The 19582-nt window shown below is 38.1% G+C and overlaps 1 protein-coding gene across 1 annotated transcript in view; it reads left to right on the forward strand.

Moving 5' to 3' along the window:
- LOC125115806 (lipase member K-like) overlaps positions 1–18901 on the forward strand; it is a 34699-nt gene extending 15798 nt beyond the window's left edge. The window contains exons 4-10 of the mRNA XM_047760355.1: positions 1907–2105; positions 3618–3727; positions 4849–4985; positions 8042–8188; positions 10650–10721; positions 13495–13566; positions 18047–18901. Of these exons, the coding sequence (XP_047616311.1) occupies positions 1907–2105; positions 3618–3727; positions 4849–4985; positions 8042–8188; positions 10650–10721; positions 13495–13566; positions 18047–18286 (977 nt within the window). The 3' untranslated portion in view covers positions 18287–18901. The remainder of the gene's footprint in view (positions 1–1906; positions 2106–3617; positions 3728–4848; positions 4986–8041; positions 8189–10649; positions 10722–13494; positions 13567–18046) is intronic.
- Positions 18902–19582: the final 681 nt, after the last annotated feature.

The following is a 19582-nucleotide window of genomic DNA, read 5'->3' on the forward strand; positions in this document are numbered from 1 at the left end:
CTCCTATATCCAGCCAAGCATCGAGACCTATCCATTTTGTCTTCTAAACTTCTCTCTAACATGAAAGCTTCTCTCAGCTTCAATCTCTCTCAAGTTCAGGCTTGGGCATTATCATTTTCTTTTGCTCCAGGCACTACAATAGTTTTCTAACCGGTGTTACTTCACTTGTAATTATTTCTCTACATGAGTCACTGGGATTTTATTTTATTTTATCTTATTTTTATTTTTTTATTTTTTTTGTTTTTTTGCCATTTCTTGGGCCGCTCCCACGGCATATGGGGGTTCCCAGGCTAGGGGTCTAATCTGAGCTATAGCCACTGGCCTACGCCAGAGCCACAGCAACGCAGGATCCGAGCCGTGTCTGCAACCTACACCACAGCTCACGGCAACGCCAGATCCTTAACTCACTGAGCAAGCGCAGGGACCGAACTCGCAACCTCATGGTTCCTAGTCGGATTCGTTAACCACTGCGCCACGACAGGAACTCCGGGATTTTATTTTTTGAAGTAAATTTGACCCTAATAGTTCTACACTTGAATGTAATTAAACAGCCATTTCTATTTTTTTTACCATATAGTTTGATACCTCTAAAAAGGAGAATACACTTGGCAAGAACTGTTGACTTTCTTCTCTCATTTCTTAACTCCTTTATTTGGAGTGTTGTATAACCAAATTATCCAGTATCAGAGGGTTGGTTATTTGAAGAGGCAGTCTAGACTTTTTAAAAGAGAGGGAGATGGTAGGCTGTTGTTCACTTTATAGAACTGATCATCCCCTAAAATAACTCCACTACCTTTGGAAATACAAGAACTGTGTTTCCTCCAGCTTTTATCTTATCAGTTCTGCCAGGTAGCTGCCCAAAGGCCTGAGATGGAAAGTCATCTCTGTAATGAGAAGCTGCCTGAGAGCTCAGATAAGAGAGGGGCTGTGGATTATGACTGCTGTTTGGAGTAATTGAACAGAATTAGTAACACTTGTTTAGTTTTGTTTTTTTTTCCTTGAAAAATGGATGGATATAGATTTTAGTCCTTGCTTCCAGATGGCTTAGAGTCCAATCCAGCCTACCCTCAGGAAGCTGGTCTAGCCTCAAAGGTGACCTAATGGAAATTCCTGGGGTACCAACATATATCACAAGTCATTTATAAAAGGCAGAAATATCCTAGTCACTTCTCTTTCTCATCTCTGTGTTTTCAATACCACTTCTCTGTTTCTTTCTTTTTCTTTTCTCTTTCTTAGTCAAACTGTACCAATTCAACATTGCAAGTGGAATTTTGATAGCAAAATAACAATTTTACCTTGTGTAAATTTCACTTAAAACCTTACATTTTGCTTTCTGACAATGCAAGTTAATTAGCATAGTGCCTGACATTCAGTAAACAGTCCACAAATGGCATTTCTATTGTCTTTGTTATTATTTTGGAAAAAGACTTAGTTTTGTCCTCAGATGCTTTTTGAAAAATAAAATGCCTTTAATATGAATAGGTATAGAGGAGATATTTATTGGGTTGAACAGAATTTTATGTACTTTAATTTTAATTTAGTTCTTACAACTACACCATAAGATAGCATTTATTATTCCCCATCACAAAATAAATTAACTAAAGCACAAAGAAATTACTATGTAGCAAAATAGGTTTTGAATCAGGGCAATCTAATTCCAACGGCTATACAGCCATACAATACGTTGTACATAACACCATTTTTTCAAAGAGAAAAATAAGGCATAGAGAAGGTAAATAACTTGCCCAGCTTCAGAAGTAGCTTGAAACCCTAGAGCTCAGGCTTGCCTGATTCCTATTTTCATCTCTTAACCTTTCTTCTATACTACAGTGAGTCAGGAAAGAGAGTTTTCTTGTACACACCAAGGAAGTTCAGATAAAAATTTCTTGTCACCCATGTTTTACAGCTCCAAAGCCTGTTGTATATTTGCAGCATGGCTTAGTTGCATCTGCCAGTAATTGGATTTGCAACCTGCCCAACAACAGCTTGGCTTTCCTTCTGGCAGATTTTTGTTATGATGTATGGATGGGGAACAGCCGGGGAAATACCTGGTCCAGGAAACACTTGAAATTTTCACTCAAATCACAAGAATACTGGGCCTTCAGGTAAGGAGAATTCTACCTGTAAATAAAGTGTGTTACTTCACTGATTTATATGGATGAACACCCTTTGAATTTTTCCTGTCTGTCCAAACACACACTATAGAATCCACAAGAAGGAAATAAAACATTTCTTCTTCTGCCGAGAGCTCTGAAGAAATGCCCTCATTATTGCATTGATAGTTATTTTAAACATTCCACTCAGTGTGCGTGTATGTAAAGTATATGTGCAAGGAAAACATTTCTTTCTCACGCTCTGAAGAAATGCCCTTATTATTGCATCGATAGTTATTTTAAACATTCCACTCGGTGTGCGTGTATATAAAGTATATATGCAAGGAAAACATTAAAATTCAAAAGTCTGCTTTAGAAAGACTGATTCCAGAACTGTCTGTCGACGTGGATCCCAGAGGAATTTTACGTGGTATTCTTCCTAAACAGGAAAAATGAAACTAATAAAGAATTGGGACCAGTAACAAGTTTTTGGTTGAAAATCCTGAGAACTAGATGTTCATGATAAGCCAAGATGAGCCAAGCCCTTTTTTAGCATAGCTTATACTCAAAAATGTTAGCAGTGAAGAAATCCTGCTGAATATAGGCTGGTGGTGCTGAAATCTGTCCCTAGAACCAAGGTGCCAGCAGCGGCCCATGGGGGCACTGTCTGCTTTAGAAGTTAGGCCAGATGCATTACTGAAGGAAGCCCTGCACTTGTAGTGAAATTTAGAACCATGCCTTGAAAGTCACTAAAGCTGTTTGTTCCTTGGCCTCATTCCTGCTTTTATTCCTGGAAGCCATTTGGCATTTCCTAATGTCCACCCCCCGCCCCCCGGCAGTTGTGTCACGTACACCATTGAGAAAAACATAATGATCCCCTAGATGAGTGTTTTTCCAATAACACACATACACACAAAATGCACCTGGAGTACTTGATAAATACACATATTGCCAGACCTCTTTCCTGGCAATTTTGATTTACTCTATCTGGGCTGATGTCTGCAAATCCTTTTGCTTTATTGTTTTGTTTTGGGTTTGTTTTGTTTGTTTATTTGTTTGTTGTTTTTTGTTTTTTGTTTTTGCCATGCCCACAGCATGTGGAAATTCCCAGGCCTGGGATGGAACCCATGCCACAGCAGTGACCAGAGCTGCTGCAGTGACAATGCTGGATACCTAAACCACTGCACCACAAGGGAACTCCTGCTTTTTTTCTGTTTTTAAAATAAGCATTCCAGGTAATTTTTCTTTTCAAGGGAATTTTGGCAAATCTGCTCCAGAATTAAGAGAAAAGCCTGCGCAGGCTTTTGCAAGTCAGATTTTTCTGATTTCAGTTGCTTAACAAGGTTACTCTTACAATCAAGGCAATATCCTGAAAAGTTGCACAGACACATAACACCATGTTTTGATTCTAGTCTTCTATTTAACAAAAGCTGAGCATGTATGTCTGCATTGAATGTGTTTGAAGATTGCAGGCTTAACAATGAAATTCTTTCCCCCAATATTTTTGTTCTTTTTCTTTGGCAGTTTGGATGAAATGGCTAAATATGACCTTCCAGCCACAATCAATTTTATCCTAGAGAAAACGGGACAGGAGCAACTCTACTATGTGGGCCACTCCCAGGGCACCACCATTGGTGTGTTTGGGGCAGGTGTGATCTGAGAGCATCGGGGGATCTTCTTCATATCCATAAAAGGGGCCAAGGGTTTCTTCCCTCTGTGCAGTCTTCTAGCTTGGCGACTTTGAATTGGGAGACCATTTCTTCTGGCTGGCTTCTAAAGAGCGAAGTTAGAATGATTTGGGGATTTTTTTTTTTTTCCTCCCTTAGGACTAAACTTGGAGATTGATGGATAAGCCTAAAAGAGAGACAATTATTTATTTATTCATTTTTGTATCCAACAAATATTTGCCAGACTCTGGGTTAGATGCTGGGGAAGCAGAGAAAAGTATGGTATGCATCTTTCCCTTAAAGAGGTCACAGTCTAGTGAGGGACACTAAAAAGAAAGCAGAGAATTACAGAGCTCAGTGATTATATATCACAAATCAGTATGATTTTTTTGTGGTTCCCAGTAGGTCCTGGGGCAGGCTAGATGTGGATGGGCATGTTAGCAGTGCCATAAGGTACTTCATTCTCTTCCCTGTTCTCTGTTCAGCTAGAGATCTTGAAAATACCAACTGCATTTACACCAGTCCTTTGAGAGCATTATCATTCATATTTTACAAATGGCTGAACTTAAGAATCCTTTCTAATGGTGATGATGTAATTAGAAAGTTATATATATATATATAAAATCTAACCTTCGAAAGATATTCTATAAGGATTTTATTTTCCATATTTACAGATTGAGAAACCTGAGACTCATACAGGGGAGATAAGTTGCCCAAATGTTCACACAGCCTGCAAATGGGAAGCCAAGATTGTAGCCCAGTTTTGTCTGATACCAAAAGCTATGGTCAAGCTAGAAAGGCCCTTGCAGTTTACCTAGACATGTTCCACAATAAATATTTGAACTCTTTCTTCAACATTCTCTCTAAGTAGATTTACATCTATATGCATTTTTTTTTTAAGTGAGGAAATTCACTTTATTTTAAATTAGCCAGTTCCACCTTTGGAAATGTAAAAAATCCTTCCCGAAAAATGGTCCTTACTCTGAGTTTCTGTGTTTTGTTTTTTTCAATATAACCACTTTTACTATAATTTAAAAGGAATTAGTAATTGTTTTAAATCTATGGGCTCATATCTTCTTCCCTTTTAGCTTTCATAGCATTCTCCACTAATCCAGAACTGGCTAAAAGGATTAAGATATTTTTTGCACTGGCTCCAGTCACCACAGTGAAATACACCCAGTGTCCTCTGAAACAATTAACAGCTCTTTCCAGAGACGTAGTCAAGGTATGTGACAACTTTTCTGCAAGTTTTAATCTGTAGTAACTAAAATTAGCTCTGTTTCCACTGATTTCAAGAGAAGATAATCAGAGACAAATAACATTTTACAAACTTCTAAGACTATAATTGGTGCTCAGGGTACACATGTAGCTTTACTGATGATGTACACTTTTACCAAAAGTGTTCAGGGAGTAGTACTCTGATGCCATTCTATCCTATTGTCTTCTAGAGGCTTCTCATGTCATTCCTCAATCACAGACATAGCAAAAGCTAATCTGACTGATTAATTGATTGGTTGGTTTAATCTAGTAGGTTAAATTTCTCTCTGGGCCCCCAAGTTTATCAGGGACAGTATAGTATAGTAGTTGAGATCACAGTAGGAGTCTGATGTCATGGGTTTGAATCCTAGGTAGCTGGGTAAATATGGTCAAGACCTTAAGTGTTCTGGGAAACATTTTCTTTATCTGTAAAGTGGAATAAGAGTAGTCGCTTCTATGAGAGAGGAACTCATAGGAGAGGCTTGAGTTCATATATGTAAACCCCCTTAGGGATAGGTCTTGTACATTGTTAGCCTTTAACAAATGCCAACTATTGTTATTACTGTCATGATTGTCAAAGAATAATTTCCCTCACCACTACAATCCAACTTTGCTCGATTGCCCACACTTTGCAGACTCTCAGTCTGTCAACGTCTCAAAACCTAGGCGATATCCTAGACTCCACATGCTTCTTTGCCAGCTGCCAGCTAACTAAACTGATTATTTACTCAGTGGAGAACTGCTCTGTGAGAGTTGGTGTGTTTTCCTATTGCATTGTAATATGAGCTTCTCCTGTGGGAGAGTGAAGATGATCACGCTGTTCAGTGATTTCAGTGAACGCATGTGAACATGAAACAGTCTTTATAGAAATCAGGCATTCTGGTTGGTGAAGGATGAGCAAATTATCCCATGGTGATTCAATTCCATATCTGTACAACCGAGAAAGACAGTAGCAGGAAAGCTATCGGAACAACATGGAAAATGCTCACATTCTCCTCTTAGTATGTAGGCCTCTTTTAACACAAAGATTTCAGTCCAGCTTGGTCCCACATTATTGGGTAAACAACACTGGACTTCTTGTTCAATTATTTCCACATTCCCATAGAGTTAAGATACATTTTGAGATGATGGAATCTCTGCATTCTCCTCAATTTGCCCAGCTTTGCTTCAACTTTCCATGTGTTTTGACATGTCTGTGGTGTAGTACAGTTCAATCCTATTCTATAAAAACATATCTGAGAGTTTCTATTTCAAAAGCATGTCATCAGGAAACAGCTATCTGTTTATAAAGATACTTTATAAGTTTAAAGATACTTTTCAGTCAATTACTATGACTGAAAATTAGGGTGCCTCTGAGAATGGTGGGAGATTTGACCAAGGAGAGAGTAGGGGACAGATAGCCGAAAGCAGTTATGTCACGTTAAGGAGTTTAGGTCTTGTTCTGTTGGTAATGGGAAGCCATTGAAGAATGTTAAGCAGAGAAATGGATCACCAAGTTTCATATTTTTATAAATATTGCCCTAAAGGAGCTTTAATTCCAATAGAGAAGTTACTGTATATGATTCACTGATTTCTAATAGAAATGCCAGCATCATCATAATGAGAGAGCAAAGAAATTGGTAGACAAACTCATAGAAAATGTTTCTAGTTTTGGGAATCATGGAAGACTTCTTGGATGGCATTGTTGAGTTTGAGCCAAAGGACAAGATTTCAATTTACAAGGTGGTATAGAAAGTCTTTCCAAACCAGGAAGGAAACATGAGCAACATTGAAAGGGTGAAGCTCAAGTTATGGGAAACCACATGTAGTTGACATTATTGGGGCTTTAAATTTGTGAGGAGTTTTGCTGTACAGGATAAATTGATAGAACGTTGTAAATCAACTATAATAGAAAAAAAAATAAAAATCTTAAAAGGAATCTAAAAAAAATTGTGATGTATATGAGAAGTAATATTGGAAGCATAGGGATAGATCCTTTTTTTTTTTTTTTGTATTTTTAGGGCCGCACCCGTGCCATATGGAGGTTTCCAGCCGCCGGCCTACGCCAGAGGCACAGCAATGCTGGATCCAAGCTGTGTCTGCAACTTACACCACAGCTCACAGCAATGTCAGATCCGTTAAGGGTTAACCACTGAGCAAGGGCAGGGTAGAACCCGCAACTTCATTGTTCCTAGTCGGATTCGTTTCTGCTGCGCCACGACAGGAACTCCAAAGTGGGGTTTTGTTTGTTTGTTTGTTTGTTTTGTCTTTTTAGGAATAGATTTTTAAAAGGCTTAAATGCCAAGTAAATAAGTTTGGATTTTATTCCATAGAGAGTGGGTGACTGTGGAAGGTATTTACACAAAGGATTGACATTCATAATGCTCGTTTTTTAGAAAAATCCTCCTGATGACCAAATGGAAATGGATAGGAGTAATGGATATGAAGAAGGGCAAAAGATGAGAAGAATGGTTATGGGATTATTGTTATACTTCAGCTGATATATGTTGAGAAACTGAGACAGGATTGTGCAAAAAGAAGCCAGACTCGCTAGGATTTGACAATGAAATGATAGATAGCATTATAGGCATGGCATAAACTTTTAGAGGTTGAGGCTTTCTTTCTCTTCTCTCCTATTGACCAAATGTTGGTCTTCCAATTTTTCTCATCAACAGTTGCTTGTAATTTTAGCATGCCTGTAGAAGAAGATGAGCTCAAGGTCTTCCTACTCTAAATCTTGGAGTAGGCAAGATGTGACCTACTATCTACACAACACTCCTACTTAGTGTATATTAATTTTCTATTTTATAGTTGAGGAAATTCAAAATAATATAAATTAAATGCTTTCCTAAGGTATAAGACATAGGGTCTAGAATCAAACCAAGGCATCCCTGACTCCAAAGTTTAATAAGCCTCTTGGCTTCACTGAGGAGTAGTACTTAGCAGATGTCACCTGTGTCTAGTCCTTGTCTGAATTACCATTCATTTTCTGCTCTTGATGTTCATATCCATGAAAGTTGATGCTGTCTTAAATTGATCTTACAGGTATTATTTGGTGACAAGATGTTCTCTCCTCACACGTTTTTTGACCAATTCATTGCCACCAACATGTGCAACTGGAAGATATTTCATCATATTTGCAGCAACTTTATATTTACTTTGAGTGGATTTGATCCAAAAAACTTAAACATGGTAGGTGTAAGTAGTCAGATCCAGGAAGGTAATTGCTTTGTTGCACAGAGAGGAGAATTTATTCTGAATTGCATGAAAACCACATTTCAAATTCTCCTTTTTGCCTCTGGAATGTAGCTAACCTGTTTAAGGCTTCCAGTCAAAGATGAGAGTCAGCTTTCTTTAGTGGAAAGATTTAAGAAGACTTTGCCACTGAAAATTCTCACCAACCCTGTTGCTAGCCAATGTGCTGCTATTGAAAATTCCTTCACTTAGACTAGGGCTATGGTTTTAAAATTTATCTTGCTATGCCTAAGCCCTATCTCAGACCTACTGAAGGAGAATTTCAGTGAGTGAGCCCAGGTATCTATTTTTTTAAACAATTTTCTACCTTTATATGTGATTTGGAAATAGTCATTTTTTGAACTTCATTTTACTTCTTTTATCCAAATGGATAAAGGAATAGCTCTTCAGTGATAGCTACAGACTCACTGTTCAAGGGATACAAAGATGGATAAGTAGGGGGGTTCTTATCAAGTCCTTTCCAACTTAACTAAGATTTTTTTTCCCCTTCTTAGCTACCACTAGCAGACTGGAAGAATGGGTGGGAGAAAGAGAGGAAGTTACTGTCCCCAGCTAGATTGGAGATAGATTTGAAACCAGAGGTGGGACAAAGCTGAAGATAGTGTCCATCTATCTCACAGACTACTGCCCAGAGCCTCATCTACCTCAGGGAAAAGTGCTGATTTTAATACTTTCCTGGCTTTCGAGCAAGATTTATAAAAAGCTATTTATGCAAGGCATGCCTTAACCACTGCCTTGCACGTTACTTTCTTACTTTCTCAATTTACTTGCCTATCACTTAGATGGAAGAATGTAGAGCTAAGTTATCAGACCTTAAAAAAATTCGGTAGAAAGACTTGACAAAAATGACACCCTAGAATATTTGTTGGGGGCCCTCATTGTACATTTATATATTCAGATTGCCTTTTCTCTCACTCTTAGGGACTGGATTATAGACGATTACTGTGCCTACGAGGATGTTTTATTTTATTTTATTTTTGTCTTTTTGTCTTTTTAGAGCTGCATCCCAGGCTAGGGGTCTAAGCATCCTCATGGATGCTAGTCGGGTTCACTAACTGCTGAGCCACAACAAGAACTCCAAGGATGTCTATTTTAGTGGAGCATAATCAGGGATACATAAGTAGCTTTTGTGGAACTTTGAAAAAATACACATGTCCAGAAGTCAGCCGTAAAAATTCTGATATTGATTCATAGGTTTGGGTGGCTCATAAGTAGCTGTATTTTTTTTTAAATATCCAAAATGTTTCTGATACCCACTTTGATAGAAAATAATTCTTTTGTATACTAAAGAAAACAAAATGAAAATATTAAAGTCAAGAATTTTTTTTTTCATTTAAAAAGAAATGTAAATGTTAATAGAGGTTTAAATACTGGATAAATTAAGTTCCACAGGGAGTTCCTGTCACAGTGCAGTGGTTAACAAATCCGACTAGGAACCATGAGGTTGCGGGCTCGATCCCTGACCTTGCTCAGTAGGTTAAGGATCCGGCGTTGCTGTGAGCTGTGGTGTAGGTCGCAGACGCAGCTCAGATTCCACGTTGCTGTGGCTCTGGTGTAGACCGGTGGCTACAGCTCCGATTGGTCCCCTAACCTGGGAACCTCCATATGCCGCGAGAGTGGCCCAAGAAATGGCAAAAAGACAAAAAAAAAAAGAAAAAAAAGAAAAAATAAGTCCCACAAACTTTCAAAGAACCCTGCAGAATATTCAGTTTTTGTTTTTGTTTTTTTAAACAGAAGGCAAAAGGAAACATTCAGATCTGTTCTCAGCGTCTTATGATGAAACATTTTCTTAGAATGTCCCTTAGGACTTAACACACAGGGTGAAGGAGAAGTTCACTGGGGTTTTTCTCTCTTGACTGCCTATATTCTTGGACCTGTCAGAGGTGAGGCTGGAAAGGAGAGGTGCATGACCATTTGTCTTTGACCAGCAGGATGCCCCTAGTGGGGCTTACACTGCCCAGGACAGAAGAATCAAAGTGAGGGAGGAAAAAGTCCTTAAAGATGGGCTGCAGAGAGTCCTTAAATATATCTGCAAATGGTATGGTGCACGTTTATTCCTTAAAAGAAAGAGTGAGGGGAGAGAGAGAAAGAAAATACTCATATTTCCTTGTAGTGTGATTATATGATAGCTCCCAGGTAAGAAATAATTGTTTCTTTTGTTTGTTTGTCTTTTTAGGGCCGCACCCGTGGCATATGGAAGTTCCCAAGGTAGGGTCGAATCAGATCTGTAGCTACTGGCCACAGCCACAGCAACGTGAGATCCGAGCCGTCTCTAATGCCGGATCCTTAACCCACTGAACGAGGCCAAGAATCGAACCTGCAACCTCATGGATACTAGTCAGGTTCCTTACTGCTGAGACACAACGGGAACTCCAGAAATAATCATTTTACTTTACAGAGTCGCTTGGATGTTTATTTGGCACAGAGCCATGCGGGAACATCTGTTCAGAATATGCTGCACTGGGCCCAGGTACGTACTCCCTATTCCTGACATGGTGCACACATCTCTGCAAAGTCCCAAGGAGCATCCCAGGGAGCTCACAGCAGAGTTTTGCAGGTTCTGCCACTGTCAGATTTGATGTTTCTGGAATCAGTATCAACTCATGTTGGTTTCCTCTTCTGTCTTCTATTCCCTATGTCCTCGGTGTCTGGTGTTTGGGTTCCCAGATATTATGAGTGAATTCTCATCCTTAGTTTACACAAAATTGCCTTTTCTAGGCAAAGCTTGTGTTTCCCCTTTTGGGAAATCATAAACTCTAATCGAGCTTTATAGAACATGATACAGGCTATCCAGAAAGATCTGCTTATCCTCCAAGGGGAATATGGGTGATTTCAGAGTGCGGAAATAATGCTGTATTCAGAGGAAGTCAAATATTAGAGAAGAGTTAAACTATATCAAAGGTATTTTTACTATTTTTACTCTCAGTTTAAGTTTTTTTTTGAGTTACTATATTACTCAATATTTGGCCAGCTCAGAGATAAATTAAATTTAGTAAGTATAGCTTTCTGAGCCAAGAATGTATGAGTATGAATGTTTGTGGAGGGAGGAGGACGGAAGGTCTCCTCGAAGTTCTAATACTTAATTAAATATTTTATTTTTTAAATACTTTAAAAAGTATAATAGGGATCTGAGACCCCTAGGAATTTGCATTTTAACCTATACCCTAATTAATTTGTTCCATGCTTTAAAGTTGAGAAACACTGCTATAGATAGTCTGAAAATCTAGCTGAGGATTTCTGAAATTCTTTGAAGAGTTCCATCCCAAGGAAATAAGTCTTCAAGTTCCTATAGGAAGAAAGATAGAACATAGGACATAGGACCTCCTACTAATGAAGAGACAAGTAGACTGTGATGAGCATGCCCTTCTGAGTAATACAATGTCAGTTTTGTTTTATTGAACTCTTACTGTGTGTTCCTCTTATTGTCCAAACATAAGATTTCATTCATTCTCATTGAATTCTTATAACAATCTTTCAATGAAGGCATTGATACTCCCCGTTCTACAAATGTCAGCTAACTCTTCTTTTTTGTTTTGTTTTGTGTTGTGTTTTGTTTGTTTGCTTTGCACCCACAGCACATGGAGGTTCCCAGGCTAGGGATTGAATTGGAGCTGCAGCTGCCAGCCTATACCACAGTCACAGCAACATGAGATCCAAGCCACATCTGCAGCTTACACCATAGCTCGTGGCAATGCCAGATCCATAACTGACTGAACAAGGCCAGGGATCAAACCCAAGTTCTCATGGATACCAGTTGGGTTCTTAATCCACTGAGCCACAGCAGGAACTCTGAGCTAACTGTTCTTAAAGAGAATTCTCCTTTGACAAAAAGTTCTCTTCAGAATAGAAATAAGTTAGAGGGGAGATAAAGTATTTTTTCATAAGTTATGTAGATAGCGAAGGCAAGCATGATGATGGTAATAGAGATAGTATTAATATTAATAAAAAGCAATTTCTTAAGCATTCATAGGTGCTACATTCTCTTTATGCATTACCCTATTTAATCTTCACAACTTGATAAGAATATTATTGTCATTTCTGTTGCACAGATGAGAAATAGATTTAGAAAAGAAGCATCTCTTGTCTGGATCACAGGTTAAAAACCGATTAAGCCTGGATTCAGGCCAAGTCTGTTTGATGCTAGAACTAAGTTCCTAACTAGTGCATTCTTATTGCTTCTCATTGCTGAAAACCTGCAGAATTTCAGTTGCAGCAGACTACTGCCTCTGTCAGTATAAATCCCAATGGGAACCATTTCAAACAAAAAAAATCAGACAAATCAATTAATGTGAAAAAAATCTAAGATTCAAGTTAAGGGGGGAGAAAGCCCATGGAACAAGCTGAGAATAATTTAATGAAGTTCTTGAGGTAAAGGTAAGAAGTATCTGTCTCTTCCATCCAACACGGGTGGCAAATAACAGAAAAAGGAACCCCTAGAGGTATGCATGTTTCTACTCTAATATCCAAAGTTAAAAAATTAAAATGAAAAAACGGGCATACATGTCATCTCAGAGACTCAGCCTATAGCCATGTTATTGACAATATGGCAGGCTTCTTGGCCCTGTATACAGATGGGAGACAGAAAGACGCTACACCTCGCAAAGCCCTGAAGATGCTCTTTGAGTGACCATTCAAAAGCAACAAAAATGTTTAAGAATAAGATAAAGAGTTGTAGTATCCCAGACTATCTGACAAGGATAATTAAGGTATAAAATTGTTTAATAATAATAGCCATCACTTTTTAATGTGGGAGATGGATAGCTGGTAACTTTTTTTAAAAAACATATAGGAGTTTCCTGGTGGCTTAGTAGGTTAAGGATCTGGCGTCAGCACTATTGTGGCATGAGTTCAATCCCTGGCCAGAGAACTTCTGCATGCCACAGGCATGCCCCCCAAAATTATAAAAATTCCTGAATCCAAGATATTCAAGAATCATTCAATTCAGCATCCTTTAAAAATTTTTCCTAGTATACAGCATTATATTTAAAGGCAACACCGCTTGAGAATTTTCCACTGGAAACTTACAGAAGGGAATAAAAGATTGTCAGTCAGTTCTGTGAATTAGTATCGATTTTTTTATCATTTTTATTATTTGACTTATTAAACTTTATTGACTTTTAGCTCATGTGCTAAAGAGTGGGACATAATGTCAATCTCTTTGTATATTTTTTGTTTAGTGTCTTTAAATGTACATTGTTTTCTTGTGTCATTTTTACATGTTAAATATTTTTGTATTATTATAGGCTGTTAATTCTGGTCGGTTCCAAGCATTCGATTGGGGAAACCCTTATCAGAACATGATGCACTTCCACCAGGTACAATAATAGCAATAATCATCAGTTGCACATTGCAAATGAACTAAAAAAAAATAGTTTTAATGCGTTAAGGACCTATTAGGCCCTGTTTACCATACCAAATATTTTTATAGATCAGATGCTACTTATTCAGTTCTTACCATATGCTATATCATTATTTTTGATTCTCAGTGATCTTACAAAGTAAATATTATTGTCTCTTTTTTTCCAGAGGTTCAGAGAGTTAGGGAAATTGTCAAAATCATTTAGCTAATAAAGAACCAAAATATAACCCAGGGATTCCAAAATCTAAAGTCCAGTCTTCTTCCACTACACTTATTCCTTTTCAGAAAATAGAAACTATTAGCACTTAATTAGACCACATTTTAAAGAATTAAAGATGCATAATTTTGTTTCTCTAGAGCAAATTCTCTGACTTATCCATCTCTTATAATATTAACTAACACTATCCTAATAATTCCTTGGGGTGTCATTTGTTCTTTTTTGTTTTTGTTTTTGTTTTTAGGGCTGCTCCTGCTGCATAAGGAAGTTCCCAGGCTAGGGGTCGAATTGGAGCTGCAGCTCATGACAACGCCAGATCCATATCCCACTGAGCAAGGCCAGGGATTGAACTCACATCCTCATGGATATTAGTCAGGTTTGTTACCATTGGGCCACTACAGGAACTCCTATTACTCATTTTGTAAAAATATATGAATTATTAAAGAAATTCCAGATAAGAATATCACCTTTAGGAAGAGGCAGTACTAGCTGTAGAATAATTGTATGTCAATTTATTTCTTGACATTATATATAAAAACTTTTGGAATAAAAATTCTGTGTTAAAGCAATTCTGTGCTGTTATTTTTTTCTAGTATTTAAGGAAATCCAGTGATGGATTTGGCTTCTTGCTGATAGACTGAGCTCAAATCAAATATATAGTCATCAAAGATATATGGGATGTGGGAATTTGGAAATTTTTTAAAAAGCAATTTCAATGCCACCATAATAACTACAATGGTCAAAATGCATAACCTCAACTAGTGTGAAAAATCTTAATATTTTTTTCTCCTAAACTGCTATAGTTATATGTATGGAGGACGGTGTTGCCCACACACACAAACTCACACACTGTGTCAAATTACTATTTACTCATAATTAACCAATTCTTTGTCCTAGCAGGAGAATATAGTTGCTTTAGGTAAATCTTTTTTAGTTGATGACTTTATCCTATAAGATTCAAATGCTTGCTTGGGTGAGAGTTGAATCACAGGTATTAACTTATTCATTGTGCTTGTAGATTCTATCAAAATATGTGGTGAATCAGGTTTAATTATGGATCTTTTGCTTGGAACTTTGAGGAAAAATGCCTAAAACAAACCAAGGGTAAACGATATACATGTTTTAAAAAATCAATAACATTTGTCACAACTATGAGTAATAACACCATAAATTAGACAGGTGTAATTACCAACAGACTCACCAATCCTTTATTAGTAAAAAAGTAATAATAATAATAATAATAATAATAATAATTTCTTGGCCAAAAGCCACCATATATAATTTGGCTTCTGATCTTGTCATCTTCTAGACTCCCCTGTTCATTCTTAGCTGGGTATTAAATAATTGCAATAAATGTATTCTGACTTCAGGCCTTCTCAGATCCACCTGTATCTTAAGGCCTGCTAATATTTTTGCTGCCCCTAGTGCTGTGTTGTTTTTCTATTCTTTCTCCCTCTCCATCCTTACATTTGAACATTTATGCTTTGAATTTTCCTATTGAGAAAACTGTCAAGTTAGGAAAATCATGCCTTTTCTTTCTTCAGTTGCACTTTGCACTGGGACCCTGTCCTGCACCAGGCTTTTCTGAGCGCAGTGTTCCCCTGTGTGCACTGCTCATTAGCTAATCTGCACCAATTTCCTTCTCTGCCCTTCATGTTGCCTCCTCCTAGCTACACCTGCTCCTAAGCCCAGGTCCAAGGCTTCCCAGTGTTATAGAGCAGGGGTGAGATACTTAATAATGCAAAGACCCAGGCACCAACTCATGCACTGACAGTAACATGTGAAATGACTGTACTAGTGCACTCTGCCTGAGTATCACTCCTCTAAGAGAACTCATGGCATGCCGTCACCAAGTCGGGGTCTCCCCCAGGTACCCTTCTAGTCTTTAGAAACCTCTCCCTGGCTAGGGCTACTGTTTCCTAATCATCTATAACTTGATCCATATTACCTTTCCTTCCTAGTCTTGCTACCCAAAGTAGCTATGGATATATTAATCTGCTTGGACTACCATAAAAAATCCCATATTCTGAGTGGCTTAAAGGACATAAATTTATTTCTAACAGTTCTGGAGGCTGGAAGTCTGAGTTCAGGGTGCCAGCATGGTCAGGTTCTAGTGAGAGCTCTCTTCCTGGGTTTCAGGAAGCCACCTTCTCCAGGTGTCCACAGAGTCTGTCCCCTGTGTGTGATTGAAGAAAGTAGTATCTCTCTCTCCCTACCCCCTTCTCTTAAGGCCATCAATCTTATTGGATTGAGACCCAAACCATAAGATCTCATTTAACCTTAATTACCTCCTGAAAGTCTTATCTCCAAATGCAATCACCTTTGGGGTTGGGGTTTCAACATATGAGTTGGGGGAGAACACAGTTTAGTCCATAGAATACACAACTCTTTCCATGGCAAGTAGCAGAAATCAACTTTATTTTTATCTTTTTCTTTTTGACTGCACCTATGGCATGTAGAATCTCGGGCCAGAGGTTGAACCTTTGCCATAGCTTCAACCTAATCCGTAGCAGTGACAATACCAGATCCTTATCCTTCTGTGCCACAAGGGAACTCCAGATATCAACTATATTTTGAATTAAATTAATTTATATATTATATATTAATTAAATTAATTAATATTTTATATATATGGTTTAGTTTTACTGAACCAAAAGCTATAGTGGTAAACTCATAATAGCAAAGAATATATATACTGTCACAACACCTCTTTCCCTCTCACTTTCTTGCAATTCTGCTTGCATAAGCTATTTCCGTTCTTAGGGTATTTACAAGATAGTACAATGATGACTGTATATACTTAGCTCATATCCCTTTTTTTAAACTGCAAACCCAAAGAAAAGGCCTATATTTTCTCAATAGCTCTGGCAAAAATTTCCCAAGAGAACACTGGCCCATTTTTAGTAATGCCTCCATCTCTCATACAATTAGACTGTAGCCAGGAGAGTGAAGGACTAATTGGCCAACACTGATCACCCTGGACCATTCTGGAACTGAGGGCTCGGGATTTGTTGAATCAGCACAAGAAAGGTTTGTTACCAGAAAGAAGGGGGAAGGGAAATTTGCCAGATTAGATAGCAGCCAATCTAGTTCTCTGTAACAGGCTGTCTCCTTTCAAACATTTTTCAAATGTCTTCTTTTGTACTGATCTCAATCCTCCCTAAATAGTCTGTTCGAGTTGCCATTGTGGCTCAGCAGGTTATGAATCCGACTGGTATTCACGAGGATGCAGTTTCAATCCACGGGCCTTGCTCAGTGGATTAAGTATACTGAGTTGCTGTGGCTGTGGCATAGGCTGGCAGCTATAGCTCTGATTTGACTCCTAGCCCTGGAACTTCCATGTGCCACGGGTTTGACCCTAAAAAGAAAAAAAAAAAAAAAAAAAAGAAGAGTCTGCTTGAGTATTAATAATTCCCTTGAGCCCAGGGAGTTCCTGCTGTGGTGCAGTGAGTTAAGGATCTGGCATGGCTGCTGCTGCAGCATAGATTGCAGCTGTGTCTCACATTCGATCCCTGGCCTGGTAACCTCCATATACCAAAAAAGAAAAAAATAATTCCTTAAGCCCAGATTTCTGCATTTGAGAAGGGATGTTTCTATTTATTCTATCCAATATATTGTTTGAAATGGATACACTCTCAATCCAACTGTTGCTAGAAAGATCTTCCACAGAAACAAGAAACCCCTTCCTCTAAGATTCTCATCTATTTTCCCCAAAGTTTAAATCAGGAACATAATGGTTGTCTTTTTTATCTATAATTCGTATTATTGCACAAAAGTGCTTTCAAGTATTTTTAACATTTTAATGTTTATATAGCATCAAGTGTGTCCTAATTGCACATTTTTAGCATTTGAAGAACTTGCTTAACAACTGATAGTTAACATTATTTTGGAGTTCCTGTTGTGGGATAGGGGAAACGAATCTGACTTGTAACCATGAGGTTGTAGGTTCTATCCCTGGCTTCTCTCAGTGGATTAAGGATCCAGTGTTGCCATGAGCTGTGGTGTAGGTCACAGATGAGGCTTGGATCCAGCGTTGCTGTGGCTGTGGCTGTGGCCAGCAGCTATAGTTCCGATTCGACCCCTAGCCTGGGAACTTCCATATGCCGCGAGCTTGGCCCTAAAAATAAGTAAAAAAAAAAAGAAAGAAAGAAAAAGAAAATTACTTCTATAATGTGGTTCTCTGTGAAAACTATTTTTCCCTCTCTTTAATTTTATTTAGCTTACACCTCCCCTATACAACGTTTCTAAGATGGAAGTTCCAACAGCAGTGTGGAGCGGTGGACAGGACCGTGTGGCTGATCTCAAAGATGTTGAGAATTTACTCCCTAAAATTACCAGGCTTATTTATTACAAGTTGATTCCACACTACAATCATGTGGATTTTTACCTTGGACAAGATGCACCCCATGAAATTTACCAAGACCTAATTAGATTGATGGAAGGATGTTTCCAAAATTAAACACACTTTCCTTTCTCCAAGTAAGTGAGATTTTTGTAATAAAAATAAGGTGCACAAACCCTAAGGTGACCCCCTCCAATAATTTTCACTTTGTAGTGTCCAAGAATTTGTGAACCCTTTCCCCTTGCATGTGGGAGGCATCAGACTTACTTCTAGACAAGAGAATTGGCAAAGGAGATGGAATGTCAGTCCCTGAATATGTTGTATTACATGAGGATTCATCTTAGCAGACTGGAGCAAAAGATCCCCCTTGTAGGCTTGATGAAATACAGATATGTTGAGGAAGCTGACATGGGAAGGGACTGTGTGAGCCTTCTGGGGTCAGCAGGGGACCTCCAACCAATTACCTACAAAAATTTGGGACTCAGTCATATGCCTATGAGAAAACGAGTTCTGTCTAAAGCCTGAAATGAGCTTGGAAGCCTATTCTTTCCAAGTAAAGCCACCCGTTGAGAAAGCAGCCTGTTCAACCCCTGAATTGCAGCCTGGTGAGACCCTGACCAGAGGACCAGCTATACCATGCCTGGACTACAGACCCACGGAAACAGTGAGAGAATAAATATACATTGTTTTGCACCACTAAGTTTTTGCTAATTTGCAGTCAGCAATGGTAAACTATTACTACTATAATTAATAATGAATTACTATCACTATTATTATTATTTTGTCTGTTTGGTTATTTTGCTTATTTGGTTAAAAGCTTGAGAAACCTTTATTTCTTATTCCAATTATTTCCCTCTATTTCTCTTGTCATGATGAACTTCCTTAAACATTTCTTGTTTTAGCAGATATGCTAATGATCTATTCTTTCAATGTCTGTCTGAAAGAGTCTTTATTTTGCCTTTCTCTTTATTATTGTGGAGAGGACACTTAACATAAGATTTACCATCTTAGTATATTTTCAAGTGTATTTTTAAGTGTTGTATAGAACACCTCTAGAAATGTTTCTTCTCACATAACTGAAATTTTATACCTGTTGAAAAACTCCCCATTGCCCTCTCCCCTAGCTCCTGGAAACCACCATTCTACACTCTGCTTCTATAAATTTGACTGTTTTAAATGTCTCATATAAGTAGAATCATGTGCTATTTGTCCTGTGACTGGCTCATTTCACTTAGCATGATGCACTTCAGGTTCATCTACAGGGTTGCATATGGCACGCTGTCTTTCACTCTAAGTTTGAGTAACATTCCATTGCATGTTATGTACCACATTTTCCTTATCCATTTGTTTATCAGTGGACATTTAGGTTGCTTCTATATCATGGCTATTATGAATAATGTTGGATTAAACCTC

The sequence above is a fragment of the Phacochoerus africanus genome, chromosome 15 (assembly GCF_016906955.1).
Source record: "Phacochoerus africanus isolate WHEZ1 chromosome 15, ROS_Pafr_v1, whole genome shotgun sequence".
Classification (NCBI taxonomy): Eukaryota; Metazoa; Chordata; class Mammalia; order Artiodactyla; family Suidae; genus Phacochoerus; species Phacochoerus africanus.